The sequence below is a fragment of the Hipposideros armiger genome, unplaced genomic scaffold (genome assembly GCF_001890085.2).
Source record: "Hipposideros armiger isolate ML-2016 unplaced genomic scaffold, ASM189008v1 scaffold_10, whole genome shotgun sequence".
Lineage (NCBI taxonomy): Eukaryota > Metazoa > Chordata > Mammalia > Chiroptera > Hipposideridae > Hipposideros > Hipposideros armiger.
The window spans coordinates 3,688,660-3,703,946 of record NW_017731360.1 but is presented as its reverse complement, the minus strand read 5'-3'; the positions used below and the strand labels follow the sequence as shown (position 1 = coordinate 3,703,946).

General features: G+C 43.1%; 1 protein-coding gene across 8 annotated transcripts in view; it reads right to left on the bottom strand.

The window, feature by feature from the left end:
• The window catches only part of KIAA0319L (KIAA0319 like), an 87,058-nt gene that overhangs the window by 18,024 nt on the left and 53,747 nt on the right, over window positions 1–15,287 (bottom strand). For all 8 annotated transcript variants that reach the window (XM_019658768.1, XM_019658786.1, XM_019658759.1 and 5 more), the window contains 7 exons: window positions 12,935–13,032; window positions 9,972–10,059; window positions 8,663–8,755; window positions 6,829–6,961; window positions 3,639–3,867; window positions 2,228–2,351; window positions 1,495–1,627 (listed from right to left, as the gene is read on the bottom strand). In XM_019658768.1, coding sequence (XP_019514313.1) covers window positions 1,495–1,627; window positions 2,228–2,351; window positions 3,639–3,867; window positions 6,829–6,961; window positions 8,663–8,755; window positions 9,972–10,059; window positions 12,935–13,032 — 898 coding nt within the window. The remainder of the gene's footprint in view (window positions 1–1,494; window positions 1,628–2,227; window positions 2,352–3,638; window positions 3,868–6,828; window positions 6,962–8,662; window positions 8,756–9,971; window positions 10,060–12,934; window positions 13,033–15,287) is intronic.

Genomic DNA, 15,287 nt, shown 5'->3' with positions numbered 1-15,287 from the left:
GGCCAAGGCTGCAGAGGAATTCTCAGGGCGAAACCATCCTCTTCTTCACAGCTCTGTAAGCAAAGCTCCCTCCAGCTCCTAGACAGGGGCCACTGAGGAGCCAGGACACCCCGCCTCCTTCCTCCTCCATGGGGCCTCACACAGCAGCCTGCAGCGGGGGTGAGCTCTGTGCCAACCCCCAGGCACCACGCTGCACACACCACAGCACTTCTGCTTAAGGATCAAAATGCCCCCGGGGCTTCCCTTAAAACTATTGGATGACCTGAGAAACCTGCAGACTTCCCGGTTTTGCTTTGTTTTGCTGTTTGAACATATAACCTCTGACCCTAGTAGCCCCTCCAGAAACAGATTCTCCTCTGAGAAGCTATGCTAAGCACTCTTTCCACTGTAAACATTAATAAACCTTAACTAAAAGGCTTATCAGCCATATCTTCAACAGTTATCATTAAAACACACTGGACTGAGGAAGATTAGGTTCTCCAAAAGACAGAAACAAGAGCTGAGTAAAATAATTTCTAGAATCCAACTCACCAATCATAGTCAAGTGGGTTCTTCAGTCAAATTATAGCCCCTTCCCAACCATCTCTAATGTCCTAGCCAAACAACAAAAACAAAAAACCCAGTCTGTCCTACGGTTGCTACCTTTGGAACTAGAGAAATTTAATTCTTTTTTAACTCTGAATTCTTTTAACTCTTCCTTGGAATTCTTTCACATCTTTCGGGATCCTGCATATAATCTGAGTTCTAGTTGTTACAGTTTAAATGAGCTGAAAGAAACCGTTGAGAGCCAGGAATGGCTCGATTAGGTAATTCCAGTTTAATTAGTATTATTTTGGTTATTGCCTTTGGCCTCTGGCTACTAACATAATTGGTAAATAGTGTCTTCAAGGAAACAACAACAGAGTAATGCTTTCATTTTGTAGATGAATTTCAATTCTTCTTAATAGCTGCTCTGCCCAATCCCCCCGCCAGCCTTACCCAGTTAATTTTGAGCAACAGTATTTTTCTGCTTCATTACCCCTTCCATCCTGCCTCTCAAGTGTAATTAAACTATGCATTTCAGCAGATGGATTGTACCTGTAAAGCACCAGGACCACAAAGTACTATCTGGGGTCTAGCTGATGGTAAGCATTCTTTTTTCCTTACAAAAATTATTTCATGTCATTTTCTTACAATAGGAAGTCTGGCGCTGCAAAACATTTCTTTCTCAGTCACCCCTGGCCCCTCATAAGCCGATAAGAGCAAGTAAACTCTTAAAAACAAATAAAACCTGGGGCCGGCTAAGTTGGTTAAGAGCTCGCTCAAGAGTGTGAGCTCTGAGCAACAGGGTCGCCGGTTCGATTCCTGGTTCAAGCTGAGCTGCCACTGAGCTGCCAACAGGTAGCAGGATGGCTCAGCTAAAAACAAACAACAACAACAACAACAACAAAGTAAAACCTCGCTCTTCAAAGGTCTTGAGCCTTTGCATAAATAAGCAGCTGTGTCAATACTCACTGTGTCTTTTCCCAGAGATACGAGATAATTTTCTGATCATCGGAGCTTTTGCTGCCATCCAGAGTCGTGCTGTCCACCGGAAGGGTCAGCTCTTTATCTGGGCCTGCATCTGCCTGCGGGGGCTTATTGTTTTCTAGGAGACAGAGGTTTGGGGGTCAAAAGCAGGCAGTCCAGCTGGGAAAGGAGAAGGTGCAACAGGGACATACACGCTGCGAGCCATGAGGAGGCTGCCTCTCCCTGCACAGAATGGCAGGTACTATGGGAGGCGTGTGTCCTGGGGTACAGTTAGGGAGCTCACAGTGAAGCACAGAAGACTGAACCATAAAAAGAAAATTCTGAAAGAACATGGCAGAGCTTAACGAAGTTATAATGCCATGCTAAATTTGAAAAATGATGCCCAAGGAGTTCAAATGAAAGGGTCCGAGCAATAAGGAAGTGGGCTTGAAGCTGACCCTACAGGACATGGTAGGGTTTGGGATGGCAGAGGCTCTATCTGCTAGGTCCCCTCAAAGGCACAATAACTAGCCAAGGGCAAGGGCACAAGCTGAGGCTGTGAAGTGCTCCTTCTCTCTAGCTGTGAAGAAAGCGCTAGGGGAATGGATAGCAGCCGCGGGCTCTGTGGACTGGTGCCTCCAATTATACCCTTATATAGCTCAGAACCCAAACTCCCTTCTCCCCCAAGGTTAGAGGAACCAGCCAATAGAGGAGCCTGCACCTCAACGTTGGAGCTTACCAGGCTGCACGATAACAGTCACTTGCGCGGTGGCCTGCTGTCCTATCGTGTCAGTCACTGTGAGCTGGTACGTGTAGTCTCCTTCTTGCATGGCAGAAAGCTGCAGGGTTGGTGTTCTAACTCCCTGGGTGTATAAATACAGACAGTGGGAAAGCAGCCTCCCAGAATCACAACATCACACATCACGCCCTGCTCGGGTCTCAGCTCGGGTCCCAGTTTTCTAAATCTAGCTGGTCCTGGGCTATTACCTCCTCGTTCAGCAAAATTTGTGAATGCTGAAATCAGACGCTGTGGGATATCTTGTTAAAAGTTTTCCCCTTAAAGGGAACAACCCTCCCTGACACAGCAGCAGTTTCAAATAAACTCCAAGTTCTCACAAGGGAGGGAAGCCTGGAAAATGTGCAAAGACAACCAAAACCAGTCTCTATGACCCAAGCCAGAAAGAAGACAGTGATAGATAATAAAATAACACAATTTTTAAAACTTTTATTCCTACAAAGGCCATACAGTGATCCTTAACAAAGCAGCCTCAATAAAACATGGCAGCAACTCGAGATGCAAGGGAACGCCATGCTGTCCCCTTACAGGTTTGTACAGGTTTTCTAACAGCAGAGAAACCCAACATAATACTTAAACTAAAGCCAGGTGAAATGTGAGCTTTAGGGCATGCCTCAAATCTAGAAACATGGACTCTAGAGTGTCAGAAGGAACATTATAAATAACTTAGGGCAAACTTGCAATGTTTGAACTTACTCTAGAACAGTATTGGCAAAAGCTGGCAGCCTCAGGGCTGAATCCACCTTGCAGACATTTTGTTTGGCCTGTAGTGTCTTAAAAGTTGGACAATTTCACATAAAGGTCTAGATTTCTGTCTCCTCTTGAAAAGCTGTGTGATCCAGTAATACTGGGACCATACTTTCACATGGCAAGCTGGTTAGCGGAACCTGAGGAGCAGCTGACCCCTGGAGTCGGGGCTTAAGTTTGCGGGTTCGCCACAGCCCCCGGCCAGTTTTCTTTCTTTACTATGTTACCTGCCTAGTGATAGGCCGAGTCTCTTCTGACATATCTTCAGAGAGAAGATGCTCACCACTAGTCAGGTGATCAACGCCAATGAGTAAGGTTTGCACCTGTGTAGCTTCCAAATAGTGAGACTCTGGCATCATCCTCAAATAGCTACCATTTCTCACCTAGTCCTTTCCTCTGATACTAAACATTTAAGGTCAAGTTCTTTGCTAGTGTGTTAATTAAAGGCCCCTTAAGCTTTCTGGATTTTTTTTTAAAATTCAGATGTTCTATGCACAAATCTGACATTGGTAATTAAAGTGGAGCAAAGATAAGCCTTGGACAGGTGGTCCAGTCCAGCAGCTCTAGTTCCCCTGGGCACGAACAGGCAGAAACCGGCCCTTCCTACCTGCATCTCCACCACCTTCCCTTTGCTGCTGGGGCTCAGTGACCACTCGTAGCTGGTGATGCCATGGTCATCAGTGCTCTGGTTCCCAAACAGGGTGATGGAGTTTTGGGGCAGGGTGATCACTTGGTTAGGGCCTGCGTTGGCCACGGGTGGGTAATCCACAGCTTTGTTCACTGTCAGGCTTGCGGTGGTGGAGTTGGTAGCGCCATCAGAGTCTACAACAGTCAAGCTGTCAGGGCAGAGAGAGGAGAGCAATCGGGAAGGGGCTTCAGTAAAGAGGAATAAACAGGAGAGGACTGCAAATCAAGGCTAAGAAATACCAAGGTGGCAGGGTTACCAACCGGTAACCAGCTCTTATCATTCCTCTTGGAAAGGCAGAGCAATACCAGACGCTAACGCTGACCCATGGTTTACTTGTGCCAGGCACTGTTCCAAGCGCCTTAGAACTCAATAAATCCGCAGAACAGCTCTGCAGAGGCCTGCCCTCATTTCACTCCTTCCATAGATGAGGAGACTGAGGCAGAGGGAAAGTAACTTGCCCAAGCTTGAAAGTAGTGGAGTTGGGATCTGAATCCAGGCAACGTGTCTCCAGCACCGTTTTGCTGCTTCCTGCACATGTCTGTGTGCTGGGACCTGTACAGGCATCACTGGATCTGGCCCTCACAACAATCATCAATCTCTCTTTATAGGAGGCTTAGAGACAGACCAAGTAACCTGCCGAGGGCCCCATCGTGAGCTAAGATGCAAGCCCAGTCCTCTGACTCCAAAGCCCAGAAACCAAGTCTTAAGAAGAGATAGTCCCTGGCCCCTATTCCTGTGGGGTTTAAAGACGCGACACTAAAGAGAGAAAGCTCTGACTGCAGCAGGCTCTCCTCCTATCATCCTGTTTCGGCCGCGTACACATCACAACAACGGACAACCGGGGCAGACAGCTTCTGGGAAGACAGGAGCCTGAGATGGAAATGAATTCTCCTACGCAACAGTCCTACAGTTTGTGCCAGGGTGAAACAGGATTTGCAAGAGGAAAAAAACTGTTCATTTATAAAAGCAGGCTTCTACCTAAATGATGCCTTCCAGCTGAACAGCCTAAAGCTTCTCTTGCCACCTCAAAATGTCAGCACAAGCAAGCAAGGAGGTTTGGGCTCCTTCCATTTTGCTGACAGAAAGAGGAAAAGCATAGAAAAGACATGTCATTTGTTTAAATCTCACCACCAGCCACCAGATAGAGCCAGACATCTGTGATGTTTTATCCCAAAGGCTCACCTTTTTCCTATGGTCTGAAGTGACTTTTGGTATTACAGCCTTTAGAAAAAAGTACAAAAACATCAGACACACAGACATGTGTATATCAGCAAATATCTGAAGAAAAATCCACAGAAGTTTTCCTCTTTTTCCAGCTTCTCTGCTGTTGTCACAGTTTTGGGTTGTTCTTTTGTTTTGTTTTGTTCTTTTAACATATTCTATTTGTCTCCTATTTCAGAACAAAAGCAAGTTATAGAAGGTGGCAAAATGGCAGCTGGCCATTACTCTGACTTGTACTTGAAACAGTCCCTGGCTTGCAAGCAAGAATCCTGGAACCAAACAGCAGCTGACCACAGGGCTGGGGAAAGAGGCTACTGCCACATGACAGCAAAAGGAGGGGAAAAGGTGAGTGGAATCAGATTAGACCTTAATGCTAATCAAACCCAATCCTGTCATTTCATAGACTGAGGCTTTGAAAAAAACAAAACAAAACACTGCTCCCAACACCACATCCATCCAAAAAGCTGTAGGCTAACACTGGTGAAAAGCTCAGACTGCCTGTGTGACCTTGGGCAAGTTACTTAGCCTCTCGATGCCTAAATTTTCTAATCTATAAGAGTAACTATAATACCTGATGTAAGGATTAAATGGGCCACTGCATGCAAAGAGCTCAGAACAGTACTAAACTCATAGGAAATGTTCAAGAAATGATCGTTATTATTGTTACTGTTTTTAAAAAGACCAACCTAGCTCAGGCTAAATTCCATAAATGTTAAAATTCCTACACTAGAAATCTAAAGTAAACACCAACTCACATTCCCATTTTTAGCCAATGAGAAGGCTCCAAACCTTGTTGAATGACGGCTACCTTTCATTTGCCTCAAGCCTTGAGTCAATGAGAGGGCTGCTGAGTCAGAACTGGCATCTTTATTTATCTGGCAGGTGCTGCGCTAGGACGTTCATGACTGTGTCTCTGACAGTGTCTAAAACTGGATTAATCTCAGATCCGGTGGGAAAGACAGACACCCATGAATAAGCTGTTGCAACTTGGCAGGTGCCACCCCTAGGCACTAAGTGCAGCAGGGAAGGAGAGCCACATTCCTCCCTCCCTCGGGATCTCAGAGAGCCTCGCAGAAAACTGAGCCCATCCTTAAGGTTAGGCAGAACTCCAACAGATTGAGAAGGCATGTAAGGAAGCATAAACACAACACGTACGGGTCACGTCAAGGAAGAGAGTAGAATGAGCCCTGAGGTGGGGGGGTTAGAAAATCTGCATTTCGGTTCTGTGTGACCTCAGAGAAGTTAGCAAATACACTGAGCCTCATTTTTCTCAGCGGGAAAATGAGGACAGTATCGTAAACATATGGTATCTGCATGACACTCACAAGCGCTTTGTAACATACAAGGAGGATTACTCTCGTCAGCCTCACACTCTCATTAATCACATTCTAGAATGTCAATACTAGTTCCCAAAAGGGACTGTCTTTGAATCAAATTCTCCAAAAAGCCCTAATAGAGAACAATCCTACAATTCATATTATGAACCACTAGTCAAAAGTAAAGATTTGGAGATGTCATAAATCGAAGAAGCATTTCCCAAAGGGAAGAGACAAGATGGCAGTAGGTTCCTCCCCGACTTTTCCTGAGAAAAAGCAAAGGAAGATGGGACCTTTCACTTAATGACAGAAATCCTAAAGAAAAACAAAACATTTGGAGATCTGCCAGGTAAGGCTTTGAGAAGGATTAACTGTGGTGGGTCCTGACCTATTACGCAAGGATCTTTGTTCTGAAAGTATTAATGTCGTGACCACAGTCACCACAGCTATATGGTTATATGATCAACCAGCTCTGAAATGAATTTGATATCCGTCAGAGCTACTCCTATAAGGATGTAAAAACCACAAGGAAAAAAAAAGGCGTATGGTAAACTTGAAGGATCCTGATTTACCTGAAAGTGTAGTTCCCTGGGACGAGCTTAGTTAGTTTTAATATGGCCGTATCTTCAGAAATCTTCTCTTCTCTCAGAGGCCCCTTAAGTTCTTCCCAATGGTACTGGACGATTTTATCATCATCAGTGCTTTCTTGACCATAAAGAAACATCAGTTACAACATGAGAGTGCTGGGTCTCAGCACTTATCCAGTTTACACAAACCAGGGCAACTACCCAGAGATTTGAGGCTAGGAAAACTTCAGGAAATTACAGACTATCTCTCCAGAGTGTTTCTTCCCTAGGAATATTGGGTCATTCTGCCTCTCTAAGAATATTCCACTGCGTAGTTTTCCAAGGTCTCCAACACAGGCAACCTCTGGTTAAAATGCTACTGTATAAAAAAAGGAAAATTAAAAATTCTTAAACACACAAGAAAGATACTCAACCTCACTTAAAAGAAATGCAAATTTAAATTACACTTGAGATACGATTTTTTAACCTATCAGACTGGGAAAGGCCAAAGCTTCATAACACATTATATGGGTAAAGGTGTGGACAAAGAGGCCCTTTCCTAAGTCGTGGTGGAAGCATAAATTGATATAACCTTTATAGACAGCAATTTGGCAAAAATTATCTTTGTTCCTGCAATTCTTCTTCTAGTAATTTATCCTACAGATATCCTTGCACATGTGTTAAATGTCATGCTTCCAAGATTATTCATGGTAACATTTATAATAGGGAAAGACCAAAAATAATCTAAATGGCCATCAGTAGAGATAGATCGAAAAGAAGTATGTATTCTAACAATGAAATTATACATCCATATAATGGAAGGCTATGTAATTGTTAAGAGAAAAAAAATGAAGTATTTCATATACTGATTCCAAAACATTCTCCAACATACAGAAACAAGCATTATACATAACAGTGTATATAATGTTTTATCATAAAATAATACCATTGATTGGAGGAAAACTGGACAGTTGGGAGACAGAGATGCCAGTAGTTCTTTTCACTGTATACCTTTACATATTATTTAACATTGATCTATTCAAAAATATAAAATAAAATGGTGCTAGATGAACCTTTTCTCCCTCTCACATGTGCTTCTTCCTGTTCTGTCTCTTCCCTCTTGGCCTGCTATTCTTCTAGACTCCTCTTCTTGTCAGAGCCATCTACGTGAATTGTTTAACCTTACTAGAGATTCCTCTCCTAAGTCAGTGACTGCCTCTGCCAAACACCACTGTTGGTGCCAACGCAGTCAGGGTAACAGGGCCCTAACAGGTCTCAAAAGAAACCAAGCAAATACTGGTGAGATGATAGGCTCGAAACCTCCTGCACACACAGCCAGCATCAATGGCAAAGACCCAGAAATCCTCTCATGTCGCCCATTAGGTGACACTACTCTGAAGGGGAAAATGTCGGTGAGCCCAGGCAGGCGCGTGGGGTACATTCTGTGAGTCTGTCCAAAAGGCTAACAAGAATCTTGTTAGGCAGCGATGGCTGGGTGAGACGCCTCAGTCAACACTCTCAGCTACTGATCTTGCCATGATAGGAGAGAGCTTGTTTCCATAACGGAGTATGGCAACTCAATCCAAGAAAATTTGAAAACCAGCAAGTTTCAACCCAAATTATGCTAAATATATGCCTACTCCCACTTTCTCACCATCTCAGAATACAACTATTACTTCAAACGAGGGGTTTTAACTTCCTCATCAGTTGCCTCAGATGGTTGGTCTTCCCATAATATGGTCAAGAAGCCTGAACAGAACGCAGACATAGCTGCCCAGATCTTCTACCAGGGTGCACAGTGAATGTGCTTCTAAAACATCACACCCGGATGAGTACTCACGGCTGCCATCAATGACCGTGGAAGTGGTTGGCAGAGAAATCTCCTGGAACTGTGGTGACACGATGGCAACGGGAGGCCGGTTCTTCCGGGGCTCTGCAAGAAAATGACGGGAAGGAATTAAAAAAGGGGTTTGTAAATTCTAGGAGAAGCAGGCCATATCTGGGGGTAGATTATAAATGTTTCCATGACATAACTGATGGCTGAAGCACCACCAAATGCGAAAGTCGCAAGACCAGGCTGGCATTCTAACATAAGACACCTGAGAGTGTTAAAGACTCTTCTTCCAAACCTCACTGTTCCTAAGACCACGCCCTGGGCATTCTTTCAATGCTCATGTGCTATCTGTTTCATGAAAAGTACTAAAGCAGCGAATGACTGCTTTTAGGAAAGCTGACTAGAGGCAGACAGCAAATAAGCTTTGTGGAATAAAGGTCTTGGCAGCAAACAACCCCTTGGCACAAGGCTGTGATGAAAAGAGAACGGGTGATTTCTCGACCATCCGGGAGCTGACTGTGTGTGAGGTGACTAGACCAGAGAAATGGAAAGGTCACAAACCACTCTGGTCCACCCAATGACGGAGCCCAGCGGCCTCTTCTTTGAGAAATGATCAAATGGTCTTTTATGCTAAATATATTTTTGTGAGAAAGTATTACCTGGGCCATAAAGTTCAAGGAAGGAAAAGAAAATCTATGACCAGCAAAGACAGAAAACAGTATTAAGAATTTGTGCCAATGTATGTGCCACCTGCCAACTTCCCCTAAATGTCTCTGAAAATGCAAAACAAGATACCTTGCTATCACACTGTAATCTACCGGTGCTGGACCACTTAAAAAGAATGACAGAAGTTGGTGTCCAAGGTGAAAAAGGACTGGCAGGGTTTCAGTGAAGAAGTCTATGTGCAAAGGCCTACATTTCTGCAAAGAGATCAGAAACGGCCAGCCGCTTGGCTGGTTCTCCTACATGTTTCCCCTAGGCTCCTGGCTTTCTCGTGTCGCTTAATTATAACACATGGACCTCTGTCAGCATGACCCGCTTGGAGAACTACATAGTTCTCAGGTAGGGCGACTATTGCTCAGGCCATACTGCACTGGGCCACATGACTAATGTCTCCTTGCCCAGCCAAGTGTTCCAACTAGAGCCAAAGTATATACTTTGCCACCCTAACCTGTTACTACATTGAATTAGGAATTGCCAATAAATGTAGGGCAAAAGAAAGAATGGGAATTAAAAGCCCCTAAAGTCAAGTCTCCATCTCCTTGGGAATCCTGCAGAGGAGCAATGCAGACACAGGCAGGGCTCGGAAACACACCTGGTTTTACCGTCACGTTCACATATCCTTCCCCGTGGGTATTCTGACCATCCACAATCACTCTGAATTCATACAGGCCTGGGGTGAGCTGCAGAAGGGACAGGAGATCTTTTAGACAGCTACAAAAAAATAGCAATTAGACTTAAATTGCACATCTATCTGAACTTTCCCATGCTGATTCTTGCATGCTCCACTTCTTGCACTATTTGGAAAATGGAGAAAGTAAACTGGCCAAAGAGATGAAACAATGAATTACCAACTAAAAAACCACAGTTTTTTATGTGAATCTTATTACGAGCTGACTCCAGAACAACAGAAGGGATTTCAATATCTCTGTGCTCCCATTTCCTTTAAGAAGAACATTAAGGGCCCAAGCATCCTATTTCACAGAGTTATGAAATGAAAACAATCATCTCTGCAAAGAAAAACATTTTGTAAAAATCCCAAATAGCTCCCAAATACCTGAATATTTTTCCCTTCTGATTTCTACTAACTGTATAAACATAATATATAAAAAAAAAAATCGCCCAAAATCCCACTGTCCTAACATACTGATTAATCATAATTCTCTTATTTTCTCTCAATCCTTAACCACACACAAAAAAATAGTTTTAAACAGTTCTTCCGTTCAACAAACATTTACTGAACACCGATTATGTACTGGTCATAGTCCTAGGCTTAGGGTTTGGAGATGAAGAAGATAAGATCCCTACCTTCTTGGCACTCAAATGTCAATGGCATTCAGGGTCTAGCTAAAATCAAGGTGTGTAGCAAACTTTCTATTGTTCTTTCTTCCATTCATTTAGCATGAACACTTTCCCCATTATAACAGTCTTTTTAATAGTCATTTTAATGGCTGAGGAATAGTACCTGAATAAATAGGCCGTAATTCACATAAGCACTCCACATTGTTGGCTATTTGGATTGTTTCCAAATTTTTACTATTCCAACTAATTCCATGATGAACATTTTTGGGCAAACGGGGTTTCTTCTTTCTTTCGAATTATCTTCTTTGGGTAATTGCTAATTGACCGTATGTAGCGTTTTTGACTTCCTTCTTCTTGCAATGCTCCCCTTCCTTGGCTATCGCCTCCCTGTCCACGTCTCATTTCCTTCAGTTGCTGCCTCCTCCTTGCATATCTTCAATGACAATGTTCCCCAGCATTCCAATCACCGCCCATTTATTTGTTCACTCGCCACGCTCTCTCTGGATGATCTCATCTATGACCACGGCTTCGACTGTTAACTGTTGAGGTGGGTGTGCCAATTTTACCTCTGTAGCCCAGACCTGTATCGTGACCTCCAGCCCCTTCCCCCCAGCTACTGACGGGGCACCTCCACTCAGATGTGTCACAAGGACCTCAAACTCACTCTGTCCACAAATGAATTCATCACTTGCGAACCTCCCCCAAACTCGCTCCTATTTCTGTGCTTCGCGTTTCAGTGAACATCACCACATTCACACCGACATCGAAGCCAGGTGCCTACGCCAAAAGGCTAGAATTACACTAGACTTCTCTTCCCCAAGCCTCCACCCAGTTAACTGATCGCCAAGCCTTATCAAGTCAACCTCCAAAATAGTTCTGAAATCCGCTCACTTCTCTCCATTCACACTGCCAACAGCTAAGTTTTTAACCAATCATCACAGCACAGTTGTTAAAAGCATGGGCTTTCAAGACAAAGTTCCAGTTCAAATCTACAACTTAATAGCTTTATGAACTTGGGCTAAACCACTTTATTTTTCCTATTTTTAGTTTTGTCATTTGTAAGATGGATATTGATATCTATTGGGTTGTCGGAAAAGTCATGACGCATTTTTGCAACGAAAAACATAGAAAAAGTATGTCACGACTTTTCTAATAACCCGATACATCTGGGGTGGTTATGAAGATTAAATGAAATAATTGCATAAAGCAACGGGCACTGTTTCTAGCACATGGTATAAGCTCAACAGGTGGTTTTTACGTTTTATTTCATTTATCAATAGTTTTTTTTACTCAGGCTATTACCATCTCACACCTGCATTTGTCAACAGATTTCTCATTAGTGTCCCAGTTTAAGACTTATCTCCTCCAATTTGCAGTCAGGGTGGTCTTTCTAAACTGAAAATCTGAACACGTCTTTCTCTGGCTTAAAACCTTTCAAACGCTCCATATTCCTTCTGGATAAGAGTCAAAGTCCTTACCGAAGGCTCTGCAATCTGACCCCTGCATCTCTCCAACTTACTTGTGCCATTGCTCTTCTCAGGCCATAGGGTCTAATCAGGCTGAACCACATACAATTCCTATTGCTTTCCCTGCTTAGGGCACTATTGCTCCACCCTTTACCCAGGAAAGTTAGTCACCTTTCATGACCCAAGCAGGCAAACTCCAAGAAATCTACTCTTACCACCCTGGGGCTTCCATACCCACTGCACTTAACTAGGGTATCCCATGATATCACCCACACTCAGTATCACCCACTGGACTACTGTCCTGGAATGCTAAGATTATGATTAACTCCCTAGTAAATCCTCAGCGCCGGCCACATAAATAGTGCACATGAACAACTGGAAGGGAGGGAGGGAGGGGAAATTAATTGCTTGGCTAAAGAATATGAACATTTTTATGACTCTTAATAACTATACTGAATCTCAAAAAAGACTGAGACAATTTACACAGTCATATGGCCACAAATAACCTAGCTTATCTCCCAAATTCTAAAATCCTTCTGCTACCCCTAAAAGCTGTTTCGTGTGTATTTTCAGCTATCATCACCATACTTATGCAGTCTTCTCATCATAAATGAAAATTTCAGAATCATACACTAACAAATACTGGATGTCAGCCAGTCAAGATTTTTGGAGGATTCACTTCTGAAAGATTGTTCCTGACTTAAGTGTGAACAGAAAATTCTATATTATAAATTTTAAAACATGGTCAACACCTCTGCCCCAGCCTGCCAATGATAGGAGGTAAATTCACCTTTGATAGTTTGAGGATCTGGGAATGTTTCCCTTCCATTTCTCCGCTGTAGTCCTTGGGATGAGTAATCAGCTGCCAGTCGTAGGTGTAGGTTTCTCCTATAGAAGGGCAGTTACAAAAATCATCAAAACACACACCTACACACAAAGAGAGCAGCCACACAGCCTGCCAATAACAAATCTCTCCTAAATCTTGACAAGGCCTTACTTTTTAAGATTTCACCCCAATGCTTAGAGGGAAACCAAACATCCTGTTGAAAGAAAGGGTGAATTCTGCTGACTCAGCAACAGTCAGAGCTCCTTCCACTCTCCCAGCAGTGCTCACTCCTGCCCCAATACGCGCCCTGCTCAGGCCAGTCCTCCCTCAAAATACCAGGCTTCTTATGGTGTGGCATCCCAGTGGAGATACATGCCCTGCTAACCACTGCAGATGAACTCACAGGGAACAAAGGCCATTTTCTTGCAAAACTTCTTTTGCAACGAAGAACTGCAATGTCTTCTAAATAACATGGTTCAGAAATAGCTTTTTACAGAGCGCTAACAATGCCTGTCTCACCGAGGTCATCACAGCCTGGTGGGTTAAAAGAGCTACTTCATTCCTGCTGATCTAAATAACATCCTGCAGAAGATGGTAGGGGGTGGCCCACTTAAAACAGGCCCCGATGAAATTAATTAGGATCAAATGAAGCATTAAATGGTCCTCATTCATAGCTCACACTATATGACTGGGGATGGCAAGGATAGAACCCTGTTATCTAAACGGAATCTCTCCCAGTAAACGTGGTCTTAAATTTTTTTTGGAACAAACTGCATGTCTGGCTAGGGAAGCATGAGATTTGGTAGGAAGGTTCACTTTAAGTTACGACCCAAAAGTGAAAAATAAAAGAAAGAATCAGAAACCTCAAATGCTTAGCAAAGAATGGTCATCTCTTATTTCATGAGTTCAAAAGTTAAAGTTAATACATAGAACCTAATTCTAAGATAGGCTTTATCTTAAGACCTGATTTTCTTTTATAAGCCTCAGATAGTCTATTACTTTTCCTTCCTCTCCAAAATACTAGTTTTCTTTTGGCCAGTTGTCAGCCCCAAGTTGCTCTCACAAATGTGTATGCAGAAGTTAGCTTAGGTACGGAGGAGGGAAGCAGCAGCAGGCCTGGTGCTAAGAAATGACATTCCTTCCACCTGTGGTTGGAAGTTTTTTTCCAGACAGAAAACAGTTTGAGATTGACAATTTTATAATATCTAAGCCTAACAACACAAATTTCCAAAAAAGACAGTATTCCTAGGACAGAAAAGCTCAGGGGATAAATTAGGCCTTATAGCGAGAACTTTACCCAAGGGTAGAAATGCTGGTTTTAATGATTTGGGGTAGTGGGTTTCAAACTGTGCCTCCAAACCCTAGAGGGATCCTGAGAGGTGCTGCAGGGGCTGCCACAGGAGATCAGGGCGACGAAGAACAGGCAGAGCTGATCCTGCCTTATGGTCCCCAACCTTTGCAAGTTTGAAACCATCTATCTCATATATCGATTATAGGCTGAAGAACCTGGGGAGAGGAGAATTGGAAAGAACCTGTTTCTGAACTGATGTGTTTTGAAATACTGATCTACAAGGTGATATGAATTCACAGAAACATATATGCAAATAGGGGTTAGAAAGAAAATACAGTAGAGCCCAGCACATCTTTCACAAAAGAGAGGAAGCAAGTGCAGCTTAAGGAGGGTCTTCCCTCACCTCCATCTCCCAAGGCCACCAAATTCATTCACTTTAACTCACCACCAGACGTGGAAAGGAAAAAGCTTCTCTGGAGGAAGGTAAAACGAATTAATAAAGAAAACTCAATTTGAGGGCAGAAATAAAGAACAAAGCGGGGCATTTCAGTTCTGGAAAAGTACTTTTTGTATAAATACACTATTTGGTATTAGGCCCAGAAAGCAGATATATTGTATTGGAAACATGTGTACCTAAAATGGAAGGGCCCCGTCCTGAATACAGTATGCCATTCTACTCGGCCCAATGCAATCATTTTCCACTAAAGTAGGCTTCACTTCATGTCAGAGAGTCTTAAAGAGAATACGTATGTGTTTATAAGTCAAACTTTGCTATGTTAATGTATACTTCAAAGGTGAAAGGGAAACTCACATTATAAAAGTTTTCTTAAATAATGAATTAATCATCCCCTAATTTATATATTTTATAATTTTGAATTTTGTATATCACATTGTGTCTTTTTTTTTTTTTAGATTTTATTGGGGAATTGGGGAACGGGAACAGTGTTGGGGAATTGGGGAAGGGGAACAGCCAAGTTGTTGTCCTTCAATCTTAGTTGTGGAGGGCGCAGCTAGCTCAGCTCCAAG